General features: G+C 48.0%; 1 protein-coding gene across 1 annotated transcript in view; it reads right to left on the bottom strand.

The window, feature by feature from the left end:
- Positions 1 to 6,595: 6,595 nt before the first annotated feature.
- Positions 6,596 to 24,636, bottom strand: part of LOC148135899 (putative G protein-coupled receptor 139) — a 58,817-nt gene continuing 40,776 nt past the window's right edge. The window contains exon 2 of the mRNA XM_087984432.1: positions 6,596 to 7,509. Coding sequence (XP_087840558.1) covers positions 6,596 to 7,509 — 914 coding nt within the window. The remainder of the gene's footprint in view (positions 7,510 to 24,636) is intronic.

Genomic DNA, 24,636 nt, shown 5'->3' with positions numbered 1-24,636 from the left:
CCCTCCTCTCTGTCCCCCCTCTCTCTGTCCCCCTCTCTCTGTCCCCCTCTCTCTGTGTACTCTCTCTCCCCGCTCTCTGACCCTCTCTCTGTCGCCCCTCTCTCTGTTGCCGTCTCTCTGTCCCCCTCTCTCTGCCCCCGCTCTCTCTGCCCCCTCTCTCTCTCTGTCCCCCCTCTCTGACCCCCTCTCTCTCCCCCACTCTGTACCCCTCTCTCTGTCTCCCTCTCTCTGCCCCCCCCCTCTATGTCACCGTCTTTCTATCCCCCTTCTCTCTGTTCCCCCTTTTCTGTTCCCCCTCTCTCTTCCCCCCTCTCTCTGTCCCCCCTCTCCCTGTGTCCCCCTCTCTTTCCCCCCTCTCTCTCTGACCCCCTCTATCTCCCCGACTCTCTGTCCCCCGCTCTCTGTTGCCCTCTCTCTGACCCCCACTCTCTCTGTCCCCCTCTCTCTCTCTCTGACCCCCTCTATCTCCCCCGCTCCTGTCCCCCCTCTCTCTGTTACCCTCTCTCGCTTCCGCCCTCTCTCTGTCGTTCTCTCTCTGACCCCCACTCTCTCACACCCGCCTCCCCCTGTACCACCTCACTGTCCCCCTCTCTCTCTCTCCCCTCTCTCTCTGTCCCCTCTCTCTCTCCCCCGCTCTCGTACCCCTCTCTGTTGCCCTGTCTCTGCCCCCACTCACTCTGCCCCCGACCTCTCTCTCTGTCCTCCTCTCTCTCTCTGTCCCACTCTCTCTGTCTCCCTCTCTCTGCCCCCCCTCTGTCACCGTCTCTCTATCCCCCCCTTCTCTCTGTTCCCCCTTCTCTGTTCCCTCTCTCTCTGTCCCCGTCTCTCTGTCCCCCACTCTCTCTGTCACCCCCTGCCCCCTCTCTCTCTCTGCCCTCTCTCTCTGTCCTCCTCTCTCTCTGTCCCCCTCTCTCTCTGCCCTCTCTCTCTGACCGCCTCTGTCTCTGACCCCGTCTCTCTCTGCCCCCTCTCTCTGTACCCTCTCTTTCTGTCCCCCTCTCTCTCTGTAACCTCTCTCTGTCCCCCTCTCTCTCTGTACCCTCTCTCTCTGTCCCCCCCTCTCTCTTTGTCCCGCTCTCTCTGTTCCACCCCTCTCTGTCGCCCTCTCTCTGACCCCCCTCTCTCTGTCCCACTCTCTCTGTCCCCCTCTCTCTCTCTGTCCCCCTCTCTCTCTGTCCCTCTCTCTCTACACCGCTCTCTCTCTGTCCCCTCTCTCTCTGTCCCCTCTCTCTCTGTCCCCTCTCTCTCTGTCTCCTTCTCTCTCTGTCTCCCCTCTCTCTGTCTCCCCTCTCTCTGTCTCCCTCGCTCTCTTTCTCCCTCTTTCTGCCCCCTCTCTCTCTGTCCCACTCACTCTCTGTCCCCCTCTCTCTATCCCCCTCTCACAGTCCCCTCTCTCTCCAGCTCTCTGACCACCTCTCTGTCACCCCCTCTCTCTGCCCCCTCTCTCTCTGCCCCCCTCTCTCTGTCCCCCTCTCTCTGTCCCCTCTCTCTCCCCCGCTCTCTCTGTCCCCTCTCTGTTGCCTTCTTTCTGCCCCCTATCTCTGTGCCCCCTCTCTGTCCCCCATCTCTCTGTCCCCCTCTCTCTCTCTGTCGCCCTCTCTCTGTCCCCTTCTCACTGTCCCCTCTCTCCCGCTCCCTGTCCCCCTCTCTCTGTCCCCCTCTCTCTGTCCTCCTCTCTCTGTACCCCCTCTCTCTCTGTCCCCCCTCTCTCTGTTCCCCCCCTCTCTGTTCCCCGTCTCTGTCCCCCCTCTATCTGCCCCCTCTCTCTGTTCCCCCTCTCTCTGTCCCGCCTCTCTCTGCCCCCCATCTCTGTCCCCCCCTCTCTCTGCCCCCCTCTCTCTGTCCCCCCCTCTCTCTGTCCCCCTCTCTCTGTCCCCTCCCTCTCTGTCCCCCTCTCTCTCTTCCCGCTCTCTGACCCCCTCTCTGTCGCCCGCGCTCTCTGTCGCCCCTCTCTCTGTCGCCGTCTCTCTACCCCCTCTCTCTCTCTGCCCCCTCTCTCTCTGCCCCCTCTCTCTCTGCCCCCATCTCTCTGCCCCCTCTCTCGCTGTCGCCCCTCTCTCTGTCCCACTCTCTCTGTCCCACTCTCTCTGACCCCCCGACCCCTCTCTCTGTCCCTTCTCTCTCTCTGTTCCCCTCTCTCTGTCCCCCTCTCTCTGTCCCCTCTCTCTCTCTCCCGCTCTTTGACCCCCTCTCTGTCACCCACTCTCCCTTCCCCCCTCTCCCTCTGCCCACTTCTCTCTGTCCCCCTCACTCTATCCCTCTCTCACTGCCCCCGTCTCTCTCTCCCGCTCTCTGACCCCATCTCTGTCACCCTTTCTCTCTGCCCCCTCTCTCTCTGCCCCCACTCTCTCTGCCCCCCCACTCTCTGTCCCCCTCTCTCTGACCCCCTCTCTCTAGCCCACTCTATACCCCTCTCTCTGTCTCCCTCTCTCTGCCCCCCTCTGTCACCGTCTTACTATCCCCCCTTCTCTCTGTTCCCCCTTTCTCTGTTCCCCCTCTCTCTGTCCCCCTCACTCTGTCCCCCCCTCTCTCTGTCCCCCCTCTCTCTGTCCCCCCCTCTCTGTCCCCCCTCTCTCTCTGACTCCCTCTATCTCCCCCACTCTCTGTCCTCCGCTTTCTGTTGCCCTCTCTCTGACCCCCACTCTCTCTGCCCCCCCTCTCTCTCTGACACCCTCTATCTCCCCGCTCCCTGTTCCCCCTCTCTCTGTTACCCTCTCTCGCTGTCACCCTCTCTCTGTCGCCCTCTCTCTGTCGCCCTGTCTCTGACCCCCTCTCTCACACCCGCCTCTCCCTGTACCACCTCACTGTCCCCCTCTCTCGTTGTCGTCCATCTCTCTGTCACCGTCTCTCTGTCCCCCCCTCTCTCTGTCCCCCTCTCTCTCTGTCCCCCTCTCTCTCTCCCCTCTCTCTCTGTCCCCCTCTCTCTGTCCCCTCTCTCTCTCCCCCGCTCTCTGACCCCCTCTCTGTTGCCCTCTCTCTGCCCCCTCTCTCTCTGTACCCCCCCTCTCTGTCCCCCTCTCTCTCTGCCTCCCTCTCTCTGTCCCCTCTCTCTCTCTCGCCCGCTGTCTGACCCCCTCTCTGTCGCCATCTCTCTGCCCCCACTCTCTCTGCCACCCGACCCCTCTCTCTGTCCCCCTCTCTCTCTCTGTCCCCCTCTCTCTGTCTCCCTCTCTCTGCCCCCCCCTCTCTGTCACCGGCTCTCTATCCCCCCTTCTCTCTGTTCCTCCTTTCTCTGTTCCCCCTCTCTCTGTCCCCCCCTCTCTCTGTCCCCCTCTCTCTGTTGCCTCTTTCTGCCCCCTCTCTCTCTGTCCCCCTCTCTCTGTCCCTCCCTCTGGCTCCCTCTCTCTCTGCCCCTCTCTCTCTGTCCCCCTCTGTCTCTGCCCCTCTCTCTCTGACCCCCTCTGTCTCTGACCCCCCTCTTTCTGCCCCCCTCTCTCTCTGCCCCTCTCTTTCTGTCCCCCTCTCTCTCTGTACCCACTCTCTGTCCCCCTCTCTCTCTGTCCCCCTCTCTCTTTGTCCCGCTCTCTCTGTTCCACACCCTCTGTCGCCCTCTCTCTGACCCCCCTCTCTCTGTCCCACTCTCTCTGTCCCCCTCTCTCTCTCTCTGTCCCTCTCTCTCTACACCTCTCTCTCTCGGTCCCCTCTCTCTCTGTCCCCTCTCTCTCTGTCTCCCCCACTCTGTCCCCCTCTCTCTGTCACCCTCTTTCTGCCCCCTCTCTCTCTGTCCCCCTCACTCTCTGTCCTCCTTTCTCTGTCCCCCTCTCTCTGTTCCCCTCTCTCTGACCCCCTCTCCCTCCCAACTGCCTCTCTCTCTCCCCCGCTCTCTGCCCTCTCTCTCTGTCGCCCTCTTTCTATCCCCCTCTTTCTGACCCCGTCTCTCTCCCACCTGCCTCTCCCTCTGCCCCGCTCTCTGCCCCCTCTCTCTGTCGCCCTCTCTCTGTCCCTCTCTGTCTCCTACCCGCCTCTCTCTATCCCCCCTCTTTTTCACACTCTCTCTCTGTACCCCTCTCTCTGTTTCCTCTCTCTCTGTCCTTCTCTCTCTGCCATCCGCCTCTCTCTGACCCCCTCTCTCTCCCACCCGCCTCTCTCTCTCTGTCCCCCTCTTTCTCGCCGCCTCTCTCTCTGTACCCCTCTCTCTGCCTCCCCTCTCTCTGTTCCCCTTTCTCTCTGGCCCCCTCTCTGTCACCCTCTCTTTGCCCCCTTCTCTCTGCCCCCCCTCTGTCCCCCTCTCTCTCTGTCCCCCTCTCTCTCTCTGTCCCCCACTCTCTCCATCCCCCCACTCTCTGTCCCCCTCTCTCCCCCCACTCTGTACCCCTCTCTGTCCCCCTCTCTCTGTCCCCCTCTCTCTGTCCCCTCTATCTCCCCCTCTCTCTGTCCTCCTCTCTCTGTCCCCTATCTCTCTCCCCCGCTCTCTGTCCCCTCTATCTCCCCCTCTCTCTGTCCTCCTTTCTCTGTCCCCTATCTCTCTCCCCCGCTCTCTGACCCCCTCTCTGTTACCCTCTCTCTGCCCCCCTCTCTGTCCTCCTTTCTCTCTGTCCCCCACTCTCTCCATCCCCACACTCTCTGTCCCCCTCTCTCTGACCCCCTCTCCCCCCCACTCTGTACCCTCTCTGTCCCCCACTCTCTGTCCCCCTTTCTCTGTCCCCTCTATCTTCCCCTCTCTCTCTCCCCCTCTCTCTGTCCCCTCTATCTCCCCCTCTCTCTCTGTCCCCCTCTCTCTGTCCCCTCTCTCTCCCCCCCGCTGTCTGACCCCCACTCTGTCGCCCTCTCTCTGCCCCCAATCTCTGTCCCCCTCTCTCTGTCCCCCACTCTCTCTGTCCCCCAGTCTCTCCATCCCCACACTCTCTGTCCCCATCTCTCTGACCCCTCTCTCCCCCCCACTCTGTACCCTCTCTGTCCCCCACTCTCTGTCCCCCTCTCTCTGTCCCCTCTATCTTCCCCTCTCTCTGTCCCCCTCTCTCTGTCCCCCTCTCTCTGCCCCCTCTATCTCCCCCTCTCTCTCTGTCCCCCTCTCTCTGTCCCCTCTCTCTCCCCCCGCTGTCTGAACCCCACTCTGTCGCCCTCTCTCTGTCCCCTCTCTCTGTACCCCTCTCTCTGTCCCCCACTCTCTCCATCCCCCAACTCTCTGTCCCCCTCTCTCTTAACCCCTCTCTCTCCCACTCTGTACCCCTCTCTCTGTCCCCTTCTCTCTGTCACCATCTCTCTGTCACCATCTCTCTGTCCCCCCTTCTGTCTGTCCCCTCTCTCTCTCTCTCCCCCACTCTCTCTGTCCCCCTCTCTCTGTCCCGTCGATCTCTCCCCCGCTCTCTGCCCCCCTCTGTCGCCCTCTCCCTGCTCCCTCTCTCTCTGCCCCCTCTCTCTCTGTCCCCCCTCCCTCTCTGTCCCCCACTCTCTCCATCCCCCACTCTCTGTCCCCCTCTCTCTGACCCCCTCTCTCCCCCCCACTCTGTACCCCACTCTCTGTGCCCCTCTCTCTGTCGCACTCTCTATCTCTCCCCTTTTCTGTCCCCCTCTCTCTGTCCCCCTCTCTCTGTCCCCCCTCTCTCTGACCCCTCTCTCATTATGTCCTCCCCTATTTCTCTCTCTCCCTCCCTCACCTTATCTCTCCCTTCCCTCTCTCTCTCCCTCTGTCTCTCCCTGCTCCTTCGCTCTCTCTCCATCTTCTCCCACTCTCGATCCCCCTCCCTCGGTGTCTCTCTCTCTCCCCACCTCCCTCCGTTTCTCTCCGACTCAATCTCTCTCCCTCCTGTCCTGCCTTTCCTCTCTCTCTGACACACTCTGTCTCCCTGGTCCTTCACTCTCCCTCTAACCTAGAGACTGGGGGCTGGTGGTGAGGCTGCGTGTGGGGGGTGGGGGTGAGATGATCGAGAGATGTGGGAAGTGGGGAAATTGGGGTAGAGACGGAATTGTGGGAGGGAGACAGAGATGGCAGTAGAGAGAGAGTGAGGGTGAGGGGGAGAGAGAAGAATGGAGGCAGGTGGAGAAACTCATGTTGGGGGTGTGAGAGAGAGAGAGGGAGAGTGAGGCAGAAAGAATAGTGGAGGCAGGTGGAGAATCCGGGGTTGGGGGGGAGGGGTCTGAGAGGGGACCAGAGAGAGTGAAAGGGACAGGAGGTGAGAGAGAGACAGTGTGCAGAAAGAGAGAGAGGGAGAGAATTGAGGAGGAAGAATCGGGGAGAGGAAATGGGGAGGCCAGGTTGGAGTGGGGGAGGGGACAGAGGGAGTTAAACCCAGCTCCTGAGCTCAGGGCGCGGTGCCCTCCACTTCCCTGAGGACCAGGACTTGGAGCTGAGTCTGTCTCTCACCAGCTCTGCTTCTCCAACACAAAGACACCCAACAACATCAGTCATTCTGCTGCTCGGCACGCTTTAATCAACATTTTTATTGGTTACAAATGGAAGTGATGGATACAGTCAGTGGGATGGTGCCTTTTCTCACTGGCCCCTGAGTTGTGAGAAACATTGAAATGTTTCCCTGTAACCCCCCTGTGGGATAAGGATGGACAACCCAGCGCTACCCTCAGTCTGTTACCATAGCGACAGGCTGCCCCATCGCTGAAACACTGAACTGAAATGAGAAAATCCCGGATGGATTGATTAATGAGGGAATTTGATTGATGGATGGATCTGGGTGAAGGGATATTTCAGCACATTCTTCAGCTGCTGCCTGAACTTAGTCTGGGTCACGGCATAAATCGCGGTGTTTGTGCAGCAACTGAGGAGCTGCAGCATGAAGCCCAATTCCCCCACAAAGTCATGGAGAGACAGAGGGGTATCCACAATCCAATACATTCGCCTCCATATAGAATACAGCATTAACGTTGACCATAACAGGATGAAATTGGCCGAGATCACAAACAGTAAAATGATGGATATTTTTCGGTTTCTCATTTCAGTGTCAGACTGAGCGTCCCCATTGGTGTGAGCGCGGAGCCTCCTGCGGGCTCTGCTGGTCACTACAATGTGTCTGACGGTGAGAACATTGAGCAGGAGAACCAGGAGAAATGGGACACATGGGGTTAGAATGTGGTGGAGGAACTCGATTGTGACCCAGACACTGGAGAATCGAACAGCGTCTGTTACATCACAAAACCAGGGGTCGTTCACCAGGTAATACCGAGCCGTGAGCATAAAATACCAGGAAATGTTCTTTAAACAGCTCAACACAGTCACTGCTCCCAGAACCACAGCCGCCGTTTTCTCACTGCAATATTTAGTTTTCAGCTTCTGGCAACAAATGGCCACAAACCGATCAAAGGTGAAAGTGACGGTGAACCAGACAGAGCAGTCAGTGGCTGCATAAAGCAGGACGGCGTGGATATTACAAACGGGGACAGAGTCCCTCAGGAAATAAAACGGTTCCCGATAAACAATGGGAATGTGTCTCAGTATCAGGTCGAGGATAATGACCAGGAGATCTGCCGCTGCCATGGCCCCCAGGTAACGTCTGACACATGGAGACAATCCACAATCTTTATAAAGCAGGACGTAGATGGTCACTACGTTAACTGTGAGGAAGGAAAACATAGCTATTATCCATCAGCCTGGAGGCAAAGGGACCCGTTTGATCAGGGACCCAGTGAGATTTTCAAATGTGTCCTTGTATTCAGGGATTTATTAAAATAATTGGAGCTGGAGTAACAAATGGGAAGTTCTGAAATATTGACAAAAATGTCAGTTTTGGAATGTTGGGGACAGAACGTTCCGGGGAATGTCAGTTATAGAATGTTGGAGACAGAACGTTCTTGGGAATGTCAGTTATAGAATGTTGGAGACAGAACGTTCCAGGATCTCCTCCAACTGTCCATCACCTTTCCGCTCTATACACCCCACCAACATGATGTACTGTGCACCGGCTACATATCTGTCCAGCACGGGGAGCTGTGAAGACCACAGCAGGGCACTAATGTGTGAACCTGAAACAAATATCCATCCAGCATCAGGGGCTACACAAATCACATCATTGCATTATCCATAAACCTCAATCAGATAGTCTGACCAGCACAGCGACCTGTGCAGTGATCACTCGTGAATTAATCTGTAAACCAGGAGCAGTTACCCTCCCAACATGTAGGACTGTGTACACCACCCCAGTGCATTGATCTGTAAACCAGGAGCAGTTAACTTCCCAGCATTTAGGACTGTGTACCCTACCCCAGTGCATTGATCTGTAAACCAGGAGCAGTTACCCTCCCAGCATGTGGGACTGTATACACCACCCCAGTGCATTGATCTGTAAACCACGAGCAGATACCCTCCCAGCATGTAGGACTGTGTACACCAACCCACTGCATTCCTCAGTAACACTGTGTTAGATCCCTGCACAGTGTGGGGAAACTTGCAGCACGTGCTGGAAGTGACAGGATGTGGACATCCCACCCATTTCCAGCTCAATATCTCCATTGTACCATGACAAGGGGGTGTTGTGGGTGTCAACATCACTGCCAGAGCGAAATGGCGGGGGAATCAGTTTAAATACCACCACATGGGAGTGGTTTTGGATATAGACACAGAGGGGGAGACTGAGATACATTGTCATGGAAGGATGTGTTCCCAGGTTTCAGAATGCTGATATGTTGACACTTCGATAACATCCTGTAACATGAATCTGTCTTCCCAGGAAAGATGGAAAAAAAGGATATTGGTGTGAGGCCAGATGAGCATTTGTTCTGCATCTTTGTTACTGGAATTGCTTTCAACCCAATCTATGACTTATTGGGCAGATTCTAACAATAATTTTTCATTGTTTGATTTTCCTTGAGTGTGACAGAGGGATCGTCCGCACGAGGCTGAAATAGTTTCCTGGTGCTATCGTATCGGACTCACCTCATTAACTACCCAGCCCAGCCCATGATGTCTCTCTCATTCAATATCAGCCCGATTCTCCCACCCATCATGGCGGGTGGTACTCACCATCCCCCGGATGCCCCTGGGTATTCTGCGACCCCTGGCACTGGTGCCACATTTAAAAGGCCAATGGGCACACGGTTGAGCTTTCTCAGTTCGGATCTGCCCTGCACAGTTTACCTCGAGCATGGCAGATCATGGGCAATTACACTGCGGTTTGTCGACAGGGTCACGGAGGTGCTGGTGGATGAGCTAGTATAGAATGAGACCATTGTCTTTTCAGAGGAGGCCACACCACCAGACCCACCAGGCATTGTCTGAGTTCACCATCTACCTTAGTGCAGTATCTGTGGTCTGACGAAATGCCCAGCAATACATGACAAGCTTCAATAACCTTCCCCGCTCTTTCAGGATAAGGGTCACCATATTCTCTCTGCTCTCTCACACTCACTGTATATCTGTTATAGCACCAACCCCCGAACAAGGCTCATGCTCCACCACTCTCACTGCTGCATGTGGCACCTTCGCCCCTCCCTTCCCTCCACTTTACCCCACCCCCCTACACAAATAATGCTGCATGCATCCAACACTGTGGGACTGACTCCCTCCGGACACCTCACCATGACACCGTCCCCCACCTACACCAGCACTAACAGCAGGGCCACCCACTCCCACTCTCACTCCAGCCCTCCCTTTCTCCCATTCCAGGAGAAACAGCCTGGAATAGGAAAGAAAGGGCCAAGCCGGGTGGTGGAGTGCCCGATATCCGTTCCCTCACCCCCTCCCCCTGCCATGTGGGGAGGACCCTGGTACGAGCCGGAGAGGACAGGGACACCTCGTGTGGAGATTCTGAAACATCCACGTCCCACCGACCGAGTAAGGAACAATGTTCAGTGAAGGGCAATTCTCACTTTCAACCCATTGACAGCTCGGTTTCCCCCCGGCACAACTTAGAAGCCGTGGCCCTGATGCCATCTCCCTTTTGCGCCGAGCTGGAACAAATGTAATTCCCACGGTCTCGGTGGGCAGGCGGGTGGGCTCACAACACATCGTCACCACCACCTCCCATGAAGGGAGCACCGAGACTCCCTCCTACACCTCCCCCTGTAAACAGCTCAGATACTGAAACTAATCTGTGATAGTTACTGCTCTCCCCACTTGTCCTGACATCTTCAAAAATCTATGCTCATATACACCCAGCGCTCTCTGCTCCTGCACCACTTATTTAACGGTACGGCCTGTTTTATATTGTCTTTCCTACCAAAGTGCATCACCTCACACTGCTCTGCATTGATCCCCAGCTGCCATACACCTGAACACTACATCAACGTGTGATTGTACTGTTAGAGCTCCACACTGTCCTCCATAGACTTTACAATTCTTCCAGGTTTGATGCCATCTACAAACATTGAGATTGTTATAGCGTCACAGTTCCCATACAACAACTGAAATTCTGCAACACTCACTAGTGTGAGCAAGTGAAGTACCGCTATATTCCCACGGACACAATCGAATAATGACATGCTGTCATTGGAGCAACAAATATCCTGACACAAACCAGACGGAGTGAATGAAATATTGACAAACCATAGAGAAGAGAATTCCAGATTGGCTCCAAGTTTCTGTATTGACATCAGGGTATTAATGTCATTAAGTTGAAAGTGTGTATGTACTTTTAATAGAGAGGGAAAGCTGTTCTGAACTGAGAGCTTCCAAGCACCTGTGATATGAGAGGATGGCAGACCCAGAGTGTGAAGGACAACTGAAAATATGTCACATTTGGGTGTGAAATAGATCCCTGAGATGGTTGGTCCTTGGACAACAATTCTAATTTTACCAATCTGTTTAAATTATGCCACAGGATACTAAAAATAAATTAAGTTTGAACGTATTGGTTTTCGGAAGTTGGACCAATGAGATGGTCCGACATTGTACATATTAAAAATGCAGGCATTTAGAAAATTGCAGACAGAGTACATCTTACACCCGTGCTACCCTCAGTGCTTCCTCCAAGTGTTGATCAACATGGAGGAGTTCTGATTCATCAGTTGAAAAAGGCTGGTACATGCTAATCAGCAGGACGTTTCCTTTCCCATGTGTAAACTAATGCCATTAGACTTCATGGGATACGGAGTCACTGTTGAGGACTCCAAGAGCAATTCCCTTTCAACTGGCGCCACTTCTGCTGTATCCGTCCTGCTGATGAGACAGGAGATATCCGGGGAAGGTGATGGGAGTCTGGGACATCGTCTGAAATAGATCATCCACTCAGTACTGCTGACTGAAGATTGTTGCGAATAAATCAGCCTTATCTTATACACTAAAGTGCTGGGCTCTTCCAACATGGAGGAAGGGGTTATTTGTGGAATCTCTTCCTACAGTGAATTGTTTAATTGTCCCCAACGTTTCTTGACTAGATGTGGAAGGACTTATACCTTACAGAATCATACCTTACAGACAATGTCAGGCTGTAGCTTGACGAGTCTGTTTATTTCTATTCACTGTTTCCTGCCAGCTGTCCCATTCTAGAAACATGCCCATACACTAGCCCCAATCCACTAAGATTTGATTTTGCAAACTGGGCTTGGAGCTTTACCAAAACTTTTCTAAAAATCAAAATGTTTAACATCCATTGCTTCTCTTTCATTTGTCTCCCAGTCTGTTTCTCAAACATAATTCCCATTTCAAAAATTATGTTAGTGTTGTTTATGACCATGACTTTCAGCCCCAATAATTTCTCCTAAACCATTTACTTACTATGTTCTATGTTGCACGTACTCTACAATTTTCCCACACCAGACTTGGTTTTCCTTGTATTGTTTGAGATTTCTGTGAAGACAGAACGGAAGTAGTGGCTTCATAGTACTGCCATTTCCCTGTTCCCCATTCTCCATTCTCTTGTCTCAAACTGTAAGGAAACTGCACTTGTTTTCTCATATTTCTCACATTGTCATGATTTAACAAGTTATTACAGTTCACTCTTATAACCCTTGTGAATATACTCTTTAGAAGCTCATCAATTCTTGCCTTGATAATTGACCTTCCACACCATACACTCACAGGGGCATAGACTCTGTGCCCACAGAAGTACAGCACGATCTATATTAGTTCGACTTTCCTACAGCAGGCCCATAGCCTGGAATGTTATGACACTTCCACGTGCTCGTCCAAGTACCTTTTAATGATTGTGAGGTAACCGATGATGAATTCCCTCTCAGGAAGTAATCCCAGAACACAATTCCCTCTTGCTGAAAAGAAAATGTTTAAATCCTCTCTGAACCTCAAACGTTTCACTTTAAAAGTGTGCTCGCTTGTTCTTGACCCTCTGACTAAAATGAACATCTGCTGCCTATCCAACCTGTCTGTATCGCTCATAATCTTATCCTCCTGAATCACATCCCCCCGAGCCTTCTCTGCTCCAAAGTAAACAACCCGAGATTAGCCAGCCTCTCTCCATAGCTGATATGTACCATCCTAGGGGACATCCTGGTAAATCTACTCTGCAACCTCTCCAGTACAATCACATCCATCCTGTAATGTGGCTCCCAGAAATACATACAGTACTCCATCATGAACTAAACAAAGTCCTGTATAGCACTTATAATCTACGTCCGATTAGGAAACACAACACCCAAGGTCTAATTCTTAACTAGCCCATTACCCTGTCCAGCCACGTTCAGGGATGTGTGGAGAAGCACACTCTGAGGTTACCAGTGTGCTACCATTCATTGAGTCCCCTCCTGCCTGGTTCCTTCTCCCAAAGTGCATCACCTCATATATATCAGGATTACATTCTATCTACCATTGATCTGCCCATCTGACCATTCCATCTGCATCTTCCTGTAACTTAAGGCTTTCCTCCTCACTGCTAACCACCCAGCCAATCTTTATGTAAAAAATACACGTACTTATCACACCTCTCCCACTCGCCAGCTCGCCCCGTCCACATTCACATCTTTTTTTTATGAATAACACAAGCAATAAGGGACACAACACTGATCCTTGTGGTACACCAGGGGACACTGATCTACAGTCACACAAACAGCCTTCTCTCACCACACTCTGCGTCCTGCCACTAAGACAATTTTCGTTGTAACTTGTCAAGTTATCCTTCATATTGTGAGGTTTTACTTTATTTTTCAGTTTTCCAGGTGGAATTTTGTTCAAAGGCCTTCCTACAAAACAAAACAAGTGACCACCTCAAACTAATGCAATCAAACCCATTGGATGGGACGTCCTTCTGATAAAGTCATGATGATTATTCCTGAAATAACCTTGCGACTCTGATTGGAGTTCAATTTTCTCCTCCCCTCTTTTCTCCAGTATTTTCCTTAACAGTGATCGAATACTCGCTCGTCTGTAGTCACCCGGTCTATCTCTCCCGACATTACTGTGAAGTGGAATCGTATTAGCAGTTCTCCAGTCCTCTGGCACGTCCCTCATGGTCAGATTCTAATTAAAATATTCAGTCAGGGTCTTTCGTCCCTTGACCCCAACAGTCGACTGTGATACAACTCATTCAGACATGGAGAGTGGTCCAAATTTATACAGAACAAAACCTCAAATCCCTGCTCGTATTTTACATCAATCTGTTCAAGAGCTTCCTAGTCCATCTTCTTGAATTCTGTACCTGCTTCCTCCTTCTCCCAAGTAAAATAGACGGGAAGGTCTCATGTAACAAACCATCAATGTTCTCCAGCTTGACACACAGATTGCCCCTTTGGTTTCTAATGGACCCTAACTGTTTGCTGATTATTCTGTCCTACTTGTCCGTGTAGAATATCGTGGGATTCATCCTGATCTCGCCTACTTGTACTTCTCCATGTCCCTCTGTTATTCAGTCCCCGCTATGTTTCTAAGTTTCACTGCAATCACCTCTCATGTTTTGAAACTCGAGAACACAGGCTGAGTTTCCACATCAGAACATCTTGCCAATTTAGGGATTAATCTGGATGATACCTTTTGCAGTTATTTTATCGTCAGTGTATTCTTTCTGAGATTGGGACTCCGAACGATACACAATAGTCTAAGTTCATTCTCACCAACACTTGATACAACTGGTTCACTGCATCCTCTATATTCCAATTACATTCACAAGAATGTAAACCTATTTTTTACTTTCCATTTGCATATGTTCTTCCCACTACTTCTCACTTTAACATTTTTCTGAGCTTACACTGTGAGTTCTTAAAAAAAAGCTCCTAAATATCCAGCTCCACGTTATCCATTGGTTCTTCATTGCCTAAGTCGCCAAGAATCATCTTCAAACCATTCCAAAAATGTTTGCCACTCCTGGTTTTCCTTTCATCGGTACATTATCACACTCCCCAGTTATGTTATTACCTTCTAACTATCTAGTAGCATGTTCTTTGTTATCGAGTCCAACAGATACCTGACTGCGGATGACAAGATAACTGGTTTTCAGTTCACCATTCTCCATCTTCATCCTTTCATAAACTGTTGGATAATATTTATAACCTTTGCCTTATCCAGATTTCGGGAATGTGTCGGAAAAAAAAAGGGAAAATCCGCAATGCAATCAATATGACTATTGCTGCTTCCACTGAAATTCTTGTATGCAGTACATCTAGTCTGTCAGATTTATAAATACTCAATACAGCTTTTTTTTCAAAGATGACCTCAACACTGATAAGAATGACCTTAGACTTTACTTACAGAAGTCCCATGGTCACTTGGTATTTCTGGACGAAGTTCTGGACATTCTTCCATGAAGATAGACACAAAGAAACTGTTTCTTTTACCTGCGATTTCTCTGTTCTCTGTAATAAATTATCGTGAACGCACACCAACTGTTCCACATTTGATCTCGTTTTTATTTTTTTTTTCATACATTGATAGACGCTTTTTAGCAGTGTTTATGTTTTTCTTTCATTTGCACGCTTTTTCTCTTTTTGATTTTCTTCTCAGTTTCTTGGTCATCCTTTGCTGGGTCCTACATTTCTCTGAATCCACTGGCTTACTGCAACACTTGGCATTTTTCTAAGCTGCCTCCTTTCATCCAATAGGTAGATGAAGGTGTGGTTGAAAGTGATAGTCGGAGAGGAGGGTGGCCCAGATTGATTGGAAGGAAGGTGGACACATAGGAACATTTAAAAGGACGATGCAGTCTTGGAAGGTTGGAGTGGGATCAGGTGGGATTAGGGGAAATTGGGAAATGGGGAAATCCACTATGAATCCCTGTGGTTGGAGGGTCCAAAGGCAGAATAGGAGGCTTTCTTCCTCCAGGCCTCTGGTGGCTCGGGTTTGGCGATGGAGCAGGCTCGGGATCCTCAAGTCCTTGGCAGAGTGGGAATGGGAGTTAAAGTGCTCAGCCAAAAGGCGATGGAGTTGTTTAGTGTGGCTGTCCCAGAGATGTTCGCTGAAATGATCCACAAAAGTTGACCTCAATGCCTCGCCACAATGTAGAGAAGACCACATTGGGTTTAATGGATGCAGCAGATGAGGCGTTCTGTCTCCCTTAATCACCTATCACTTTCATCCCACCTTCATCTACCTATCGAAATCCCAGTTACCTCCCCCCGCCTCACCCCCTTCTCATTTATCTCTCAGCCCCCTTGGCCCATAAGCTTCATTCCTGATGAAGGGCGTATGCCCGAAACATTGATTTATCTGCTCTTAGTCTGCTGCCTGACTGTGCTTTTCCAGCACCACACTTTTCGACTCTCATCTCCAGCATCTGTAATCCCCACTTCCTCCTCACACTTTCATGTCTTGAATGACTCAGATTTCTAACGGTTTCTTCAAATAAAACAAACATTGTCGTGCACTCAAACAGCATAAAAGAAAACCAATACATTGTGGGCACTGTTCCCAAAAGGTCCTTTCCTGCAAAACTTTCAATTAGCTGTTCTGATCACTTAACACCAATTCCTAAATAACCGGATCTCCAGCTCAATGCTCGACATAATATTCATGTAAACCATCTGACACGTAGTCATGAATTCCATTTTTCCCAGCATTAGCATTCAATTGGGTTAACACAGTTTAGATATAACACAAACAGTAAATAATTACTGCAGTACCCACAAATGTGTATATATCATTTCCTGTTTTATAACATGTCCAGCAGTTGTATTGCAGCTTTCACTTTGATATGTAACCCCCATCAATGTTTGCTCCTCCTTGCTGTTTTTGCGCTCCACCTTACTAGATTCTGTGGAATCTGAGCGACGTGGGCTCTGGGGAGATTAATGGCAGAGACCATTTCACCACATCATTTATGATCTTCTCCAACTTTAATTTCTCCAGATCTCCCGTTATGCTGTGGAGTAGAGAAGGACAATGATCTTCCCCCAGAGAGCTGAGACTGCTCTAACGTGGGTGGGAACCTTACAGCAGGCTGGTAAAGTGTTGCTGCTGCTCTACAGGGTCTTCGCGAGATCACATCTTGAGTAGCGTGTACAGATTTAATCTCTTCAATGAAGAAAGGATGTTGTTATATTGGAAGCAGTTCAGAGATGATTCCTGCAATGAAGGTGCTAGCTTATCACGAAAGTATGATCAGGTTGACCCAGTAGACATTGGAGTTCACAAAACTTAAGGACGATCTTATTTCAACATAGATGACAGAATGAGTCAACAAGTGAAGCGAACTACACAGATAGTGGAGGAACCATTCCGTTCTCCAGTCTGTTACACAGGAACAACAGGAGGATATTCAGGCCTTCGAGCCTGTTTCACCAAAACAGGATGAGGCTATTCAGCCCCTGAAGTCTGATATACATTTACAGAAGGAGGCCAATCAGCCACTCGAGCCTATAACAGTAGGCCATGCTGCATCAGTATCCTGTTAAACAGCAACAGGATCAGTCCATTCAGCCTCCTCAAGTCTGTAATATAGGAACTGGAAGAGGTCACACAGTGACTGGAGATCGTTACACTGGGATAACAGGAGGCCATTCAGACTCACCAGGCCAATTGCAAGGGAATTGGATAAGGATAAAAACTATCTGAGACTTCTTTCATGAAAAAGGATGAGGTAATTTAGACACGTGTCTGTTGTATGGGTGCAAGAGAAGACCAATCAATCCCTCGGTCCCATCTCCGGCATACATGAGGAGACCATTCTGTATATCCACATGTTATGGAGAACTATGAGAAGACCCGTCAGCCTCTCAAAATGGTACACAGCAACAGGAAGATTCCATAGTCTCCCAATCCTCTAAAGCATCAACAGGAGGAGGTCATTCTGGCCTTGGAGATGGCAACATGGGAACACCAGAAAGACGTCAGCCTATCGAGTTTGTATACCAGCAGGATGATGAGTCCATTCAGCCACACATGGCTCTTACCGAATATTTCGAGCAGATTTCTTAAAAAAACGTTTGCTCATTAAATAGGAATTCAAAGAAAAGGTAAAGGCTTTTGAAAGGGAAGAACTTATAATAACGGTATACATTAGGGACTAAAGTGTAACAATAAACTATTGCAATTTAAGGCAAATTGTTAGAGTCTATAATTCAGGACATTTGCAAATTGAAAGCACAATCCGTCAGAGTCAACATGGTTATACGAACGCTAAATCGTGTTTCAATTGTTTGCTTGAGTTATTTGAAGATGTCACAAACAATATGGATAGTGGGAATCCTGGAGATGGAACATATCTGGTCTTCCTGAAGGCATTGGATATGTCGCTTCTCCAAAGAGTAAGTGGTAAGATCAGACAACATGGGTTTAGGAGTAATTTATTAGCTTGTATGGAGGATTGGTTATCCAAATAAATGCAGTCAGATGGAATAAATGTGTCATTTTCATTTGGCAAATGCAATTTGTGGGGTGCCATTGATTTCAGTTCTCATGCCTCAACCATTTGCAATCGATGGTATTACCCTAGTCGGGGTTGATGGGATAGAAAATACTATGCCACATTTTCAGATGGCACTAACATCGGTGGGAAATTACTTTGGAATGATGATGCAAGAGATTTTAAAACTATTTGGATAGGTTGGGTGAATGGGCCAACATTTGGCAAGGAAAATTAAAGTGAATAAATATGGGGCCATTCAAGTTGGCCAGTATATTAGAAAGACAAACTATTATCTAAATGGAGAGAAAGTTTAAAGTGCTTAGGTGCAGAGGGATCTCGGTGTCTGCTTGCATATCACAGAAAACCTGTCTGCGGGTACCGCTAGTAATGAGAAATGCAAGCATAATTTCAGTGTTTATTTATAAAAGGATAGAGTAGAAAGGTAGGGAGTGTTGGTGTAGCTATGTGAGGATGCAACTGGAGTACAGTTTGGATGTCCTGCAGAATGAGGTATTTGCATTGGAGGCAATTCAGTAGAACTTCATTAGAGTGATTCCATATTTGAATTGTTTGTTTTATGAAGAGTATTTGAGCAGTTTAGGCCTATACTCTCGAGTTTATAAGAATGAAAGGAGATTTCATTGAGGTCTGTAAAATGCTAAAAGCAATTGAATGTGCAGATGTGGAGTGGATTTTTTTTCATGTGGTGCAATCTACAACAAGAGACTAGAGTTTTAGGATGGAGAGATGGCAGGAAAGTGGAACAGAGGCCGCGTTGACATCAGCCTCATTGAGGGGTTGGATACCTCACAGGTGCTCACTGTTCTTATTCAACCCTTCGGCTGTGTTGCACAGGAATGGGGGAGGACGGGGTATCATACAGGAAGCAGGCACTCAGGATAAATCAATCTCAATCAGTTAGAGAGAACGTAACCTGTAAGGTCACACAGTGACCAGTGCAGGGCCCTCAACGATTTACAATCTATATCAATGATCAGGAGGATGGAACAGATATACAGATGCTGAGTTTGGTGATATCGCTGTGATAAGCAAGAGATTAAATTATCAAGAGAGGGTGGAGAGTCTGCAAATAGATTCAGAGAGGTAAAGGCAATAGATAATAGTTTGGCAGGTGAAATTTAACATGTTATAATCTGTTATTTCATTTACAAGAAGGCAGTACGTTACTGAAATGGAGAGGGATTACAGGACTTAATGATGCTGTTTACGGGGGCGTTCACTCAGACCCGTCCAGACATGGGAGGTTTTGCTCCATCCCTGGTCGTCTGCTCCTTGATGGTCCATTGCTTTCCGTACACATGGAAGACTTTGATGTGGTTGGTTGGTGGTGGGCATGGTGTTTTGAAACGTGCATCAAGAGGACGGCATCTTTCCAAGATATATTCATTGCTTTCTACGTGGAGACCCGATGACGATGGGAATGGCTGACTGCTTCTGAATGAAGAGGCCGTAACTGCTGCCAGGACAGTGGGTATTCACCAAAACGATGTACCGTGCATGGGTACACTGTAACATGAATAGAGAGAGAGAGAGAGCTCATACAGTTCCTCTATCTGTCCCCATTGACATGGGTACTCTGCAGATGCAATGGACATCATCGGGAATCCCATTATACTGGATACACACGGCAGTTCCCTGCTGTGGGGGAATCAATGTATTCACCTCATCCACCATATATATCCTCCATTACTGAATGGTGACATTGATGTTGAGATACTGGGAGATGATGGATATATCACCTAGTCCTGCCTGGAAAGTTCTGGATCATAGAAGCTGAATGAAACAGTGACCTTAACAGCCACTGGCAGCACCATTCTCCTCCTGGTGTGAAGCTGCAGGTCGTGTTGAAGGAGTTGACACCGTTCTGTGACCAGCTCCTTGTTCAATCAGTGTCCCTTCACACTCTACTCCAGGCTTAAGTGAAGCTTGGGAAGCTGTTCCTGGAAAACCCGGGGTGGATCCAGCAGATCCCTTTACCTACACACACTCTCTGCGTGGTTTCAGAGCTTCCCCTCTCTGCAGCCTCTGCTCCATTTGTTGTTCATGTTGCAGACCCAGATGCTGTAACTACAGTCCCCAGGCTCCATCCAGAGTTGGGTTACCACATCCTCAGGTCTCCCTGAATATCTGAGGCAGCTCACAGCACAACCTCCAGCAAACCATCCCCAGCCCCTTCATTAACTTTTCAATTACAGGAGTCAATCAGAAACCCCTCGGCTACAAGTGTTGTGGACCAGTCCAGATCCCCACAAAGTATTTTAAGAAGGCCGCTGAGACCAAACCTTTCCTTATTTTGAATATAGATGGGAAGTGTGCCTTACAGGTATGTTGTGGCTGGTCAAACCACTCGACATAAAGCAAAATATAATCTATTCAAATGCTTTAGTTAAAATACAATCAAAGAAAAGAATATTTTGGGATAATTTATATGTTGGAATACTTACAGAAACAATAGAAACACACACTCTAGAAACAATAGATACAAGCCTTTTTGGTTTACACCACTTGGCACAAAGATATATTCAAATACAGATCCTTCCAGCAGTTTTCCACTCCAGGTGGAAACAACATCAACAGAGATCTCAGAGAAAAGCAGCCGGGTATCCTGTAATAAAACTTCCAACCCTTTTGGGATCGCCAGCAGCTTTTGAATGCTGCAGCTAAAATCAAAATGAGGAAACCTGGTCTGGGAGAGCTGGCCACTGCCCTTCCATTGTTACCACCGTTTTAATGAAACTTAAAATCTCAGGTTTTTATTTAAACTGTTTTCAGACAGATGTTCTGCACCTCTGCCTTTAAAACCTCTCTTCAAAAAAAAGAGAAAATCACCTTTTTACAGTGATAGTATCTTCACAACTCCACCTTTAATATAATAATTCATCAAAATACTACAGTGGATTCATTTTAGACCTCCCAATCTTTCTCTATTAGTGGACTGAAATGTATACATATTACATTGACTCTGAGCATACAAATGTTCACAACTATTTCGATTTCTGTCATTTTACTCTTACCACAGAATGCCGTTGTCTTTCTTCATGCAAGTCTCCACAAAGTGTCAAAACTTAAGTTTTCTCGCCCTTTCACCTGTGTAGTTTCAAACTGAATGGCAGCAATAATAAGCTCAATTGAACCAGACTGGGATTTTTCTCCCTAAACTTCTCCAAAAACTTTAAGGGGTCGCGATCAAGGAAAAAATATTTTTCCCATGTATGTTATTGGCAATGTAAATCTGAAATGCTGTAACGCCAACACCAAGCTCAAGGCCTCCTTCCCCTTTGTGGAATAAATCTGTTGATGTTTCCACTGGACACTCCAACCACACGTTACATAATGGAACAATTCTCATCTTTCCAATCGTCCTTTTGAATGACATAGCTCCTCATGTCTCAGCATAAAATAATTACATGCTTCTGCAACTCTTCATGCTCTCATCTCTTTACCTGCTTCTCCTGGCCTATGCCAGTAAACCTTAAGAAGACCTCGTACATTCTTCTCCATCTCTCACAGAAACCAAACTTTGATTTCTGAACTCAATCATCATTATCAGCCATTTCAGCTTCTATTCTTGCAATGTTATCTCTCTGCTCTTCCACACGAGTTCTCACGACTGCAGGAAGTGAATTTTTGAACTTTTCCAAAATAAGAATCTCTTTAAGAGTGCCATAGGTTTGCTCAGTTTTTAATACCCTTCCCCATCATTCAAAATTACTTTGTTTGATCCTTTCAAACTCAATGTGCGTTTATCCAGGGACCCTTTTTTAGATTCCTGAAATTCTGTCTGTCGGCTTCTGACCCAAGCTCATATGTACTTCAGATGGCTTTCTTCACCTCCTCATACTCCCCAGACACCGCCTCCGATAGGGATGCAAATACCTATCAGCTTTGTTTGGATCAACTAAATCCACATGGTAACTGGTGTCTGCATTTGTTTCGCCACTTTCTCAAAGGAAATTCAAAAGGCTTCCCCATCCTTCTCATCAAATTTAGATAATGCCTGGATGCATTGAAACAGAACCCCATTAGACCATTGGTTACAATAGGGTTGTTCAACCTCACTATCCTCCTCATCCAGCCGACCGTCTACCTTCATCTCCGCCCTCTGTGTCAACTTTCTTCTCGAATTGCTAACTTTTTAAGTTGAAACTCTCTGTTTTTCTTCTGTCCTTTTCTCTCTTTCTTCTTCATTTCCCTTTCTTTTATTTCTACTTTTCATCATAATTCATACTGTTTCAATTCCTTCTCATGTTCAAAGTGCCACATTTGAAATTGAATTCCAGCCATTTCGAAAGCGTCTGATGGCGGTTCCACCAAATGTAATTCCCGAGCTATAGCTGTAATTATCTCTCATGTTCTCACAATTAACCACAACCCCAACTCCAGCTTGTCTGCCAATTTCTACAGCTTTGCCTTCATTCTCTTTTGTAAAACCCTCAACTTCACTTTTCCACACCCAGAGAACTCTTAGTGACTGAATCTTTATGCAGAAAACACTGTTTAAACCAAATGAATTCAACATCCGGAACAAAAGACACTAACAACTACCATACGTGACCTTTGAACCCAATAGCCTCCTGGTGCACTTTACTGCAGTGTCTGCGTGAGCTTATTCTGGATGATTTGGTATCTTCCAACAACCCAAAGATGTGCATATCAGGTGTATTGGCCATGATAAATTGTTCATAGTTTTCAGGGATGTATGGGTTCGTTGCCTTCGTCGGGGTAAATGTGTAGTAATAGGGTAGAGGAATGCGTCTGGGTGGGTAACTCCTCGGAGGGTTGGTGTGGACTTGTTGGGTCGAATGGCGTGTTTGCAAATTCTAAACCCAATTTGGAATTATCGATTTAGAACCGGACAAGAGTCCCCAGTTTGCTATAGACGAACCAGACTTCTTCAAACTATTTCAAGAAAGTAGATTGGATGCCAACCTTTCCTTATTTTTAAGGTAGATATGAAGTGTGTGTTCCAGATGTGATGCTACAATTCAAACCACTCACCATTAAGCAAAACACAATATATTTAAACACTCTAATGACAATCCATACAAAATGAAGAGGAATTTAGAATAACTCAACTATTGGAAATCTGAACCGAATAATGGATACAGTACCTTCTACAAATGAACTGTCCCAATATACCATCATCCCATAAACACACCCTTTGGCAAAAAGGAACATTCAGACATGCATTGTTGCATACAGTTCTCCAATCCAGGAGGAAACAGTATCAAGTGAGATTCCAGACAGAATAGCAGCTAGGGATAGTTTACTAAAACTTACAACCCTTCTGGGACTCCAAGCATCTGATGATTGTTATAGCTACAATAAAATAAACGAGAAAGCCTGGTCTGTGCGAGCTGGCCATTGTTATTACTATTTATTTTAAAAACCCTAAAAGCTCCGTAAGTTATTTACTTGATCCGTTTTCAGTAGGAAGTTTGGCCTTTAAGACCTCTTACTAAAAAAAGGAGAAAATAACCTTTTATTAAAAAGGTGACAGCATTGTCAGGCAATTTAGATGCCTGGTCCTTTACTCAGTGGGCTTGCTCGTGTTACTGATCGCAAGGTCACCTGAGAGGGACAGCCACAGGTACAGACCATGTTACAACGATGTTTCTCATAACATCTGAAACACACGTGTCCATGGACCATCACATGGGACATACCAGGAAGTGAACAACAGCTTGACACACTCCATTTCATTATTTCTGAGCTACACAATTCCAGCATTCGATACACAAGGGAGCCAAAACCCAAGGCCAGGGAAAGATACTAAGGGACAGAGATTCACATTAAAGACAGAAACAGACAGTTAATTAACTGAAAAGATGTTGTAGAAAAATGGGGAAAAAGACAGGGCAGTGGGACTAACAGGAGAAGTGAGATCTTCGAGATTAAATTTACAAGAATCAGAACATTGAATAAAGGCATTGCCAGATCAGCTGAAATGGTTTGTTATATCAAATTCACAATCTGCTTCACAGAACACCACAAACAGCATAAACTGGGACAAGGTGACAGCCCAGGATGGAGAGCTGTGCAGACCATGCTAGTGTATTGCTCTGTAAACTACACTATCTGCCCAGCATGAGAATATTGCAAACTTTACTATCATATGCTATCTATACTCGCATCAGATTACTGCCTACAATGGGAAGGTTTGCTGTGTGTGTGTGTGTGTGTGTGTGTGTTCATCAGAGACCAGAGACTGAGCGAGTGTGTGTGCGCGCGCGTGATTGGGTGGTTGAATGCAAAACTCTTTGTTTGAGAAGGAACGCACATGGAGGAAACAATTTTAAATACGAACAACTGGCAGGCTTTTTGTTAATCAACAGAGAGAACGAGGGAAGTTTCATGGACAGATGAGGTAAAGTGTTTGAGATTGCTAAAATAAAGGCATTGCCAGACACAACAGCAATATATATCGCCATTCACATGAATGACAGATGGATGGGAGTTTGGTGTGAGTTCGAATCAGATTTGCTTGGGCAGGTTTGATGCTGGGAGCGCCAGCAGCAGATTATTGACTTCATTAAGACTGTACTTCATAGCTCAAGATTAAAACAGCAGATGGAATAAACCAGTGAGATATGTTCTGGAGTGGTGAGTATTTCAAGTTAGAAACGGTCAGGGAATGGTGCAAGAATCAGCTCATTGTCAAGGGGATCTCCCACAGTTGTGACTTGTCTGCTTCAGCCGCAGATATTGGCCAGGGATGGGATGGAAACAGTGGAAGGAAGTGGAGTTTGTAACCAGAACAGTAAACAGTGACCTCCATGCTCTTAACAGCAAAGGCAATGATACGATGCATTGTGATTCTCACCTGAAACTGCATAGTTCAACATAGAGATCTGTGAGTAACACTGCCAGAGCAGAGAGGGAGACAGTAATTGAACGACTTAATTGATGCAGTTAGCAGTGGTCTGTAGACTGAATATCTGGATTGAGAGATTGGATTGGATTGGAACAATAATAGTGGCAGGAAGTGTAGACTCTACGAAAT

Source organism: Chiloscyllium plagiosum, unplaced genomic scaffold (assembly GCF_037043375.1).
Source record: "Chiloscyllium plagiosum isolate Xiang-an unplaced genomic scaffold, Cpla_swu_hap1 HiC_scaffold_48, whole genome shotgun sequence".
Taxonomy (NCBI): domain Eukaryota; kingdom Metazoa; phylum Chordata; class Chondrichthyes; order Orectolobiformes; family Hemiscylliidae; genus Chiloscyllium; species Chiloscyllium plagiosum.
Note: the sequence above shows the minus strand (reverse complement) of the source record. Positions and strands in the feature narration are given on the sequence as shown.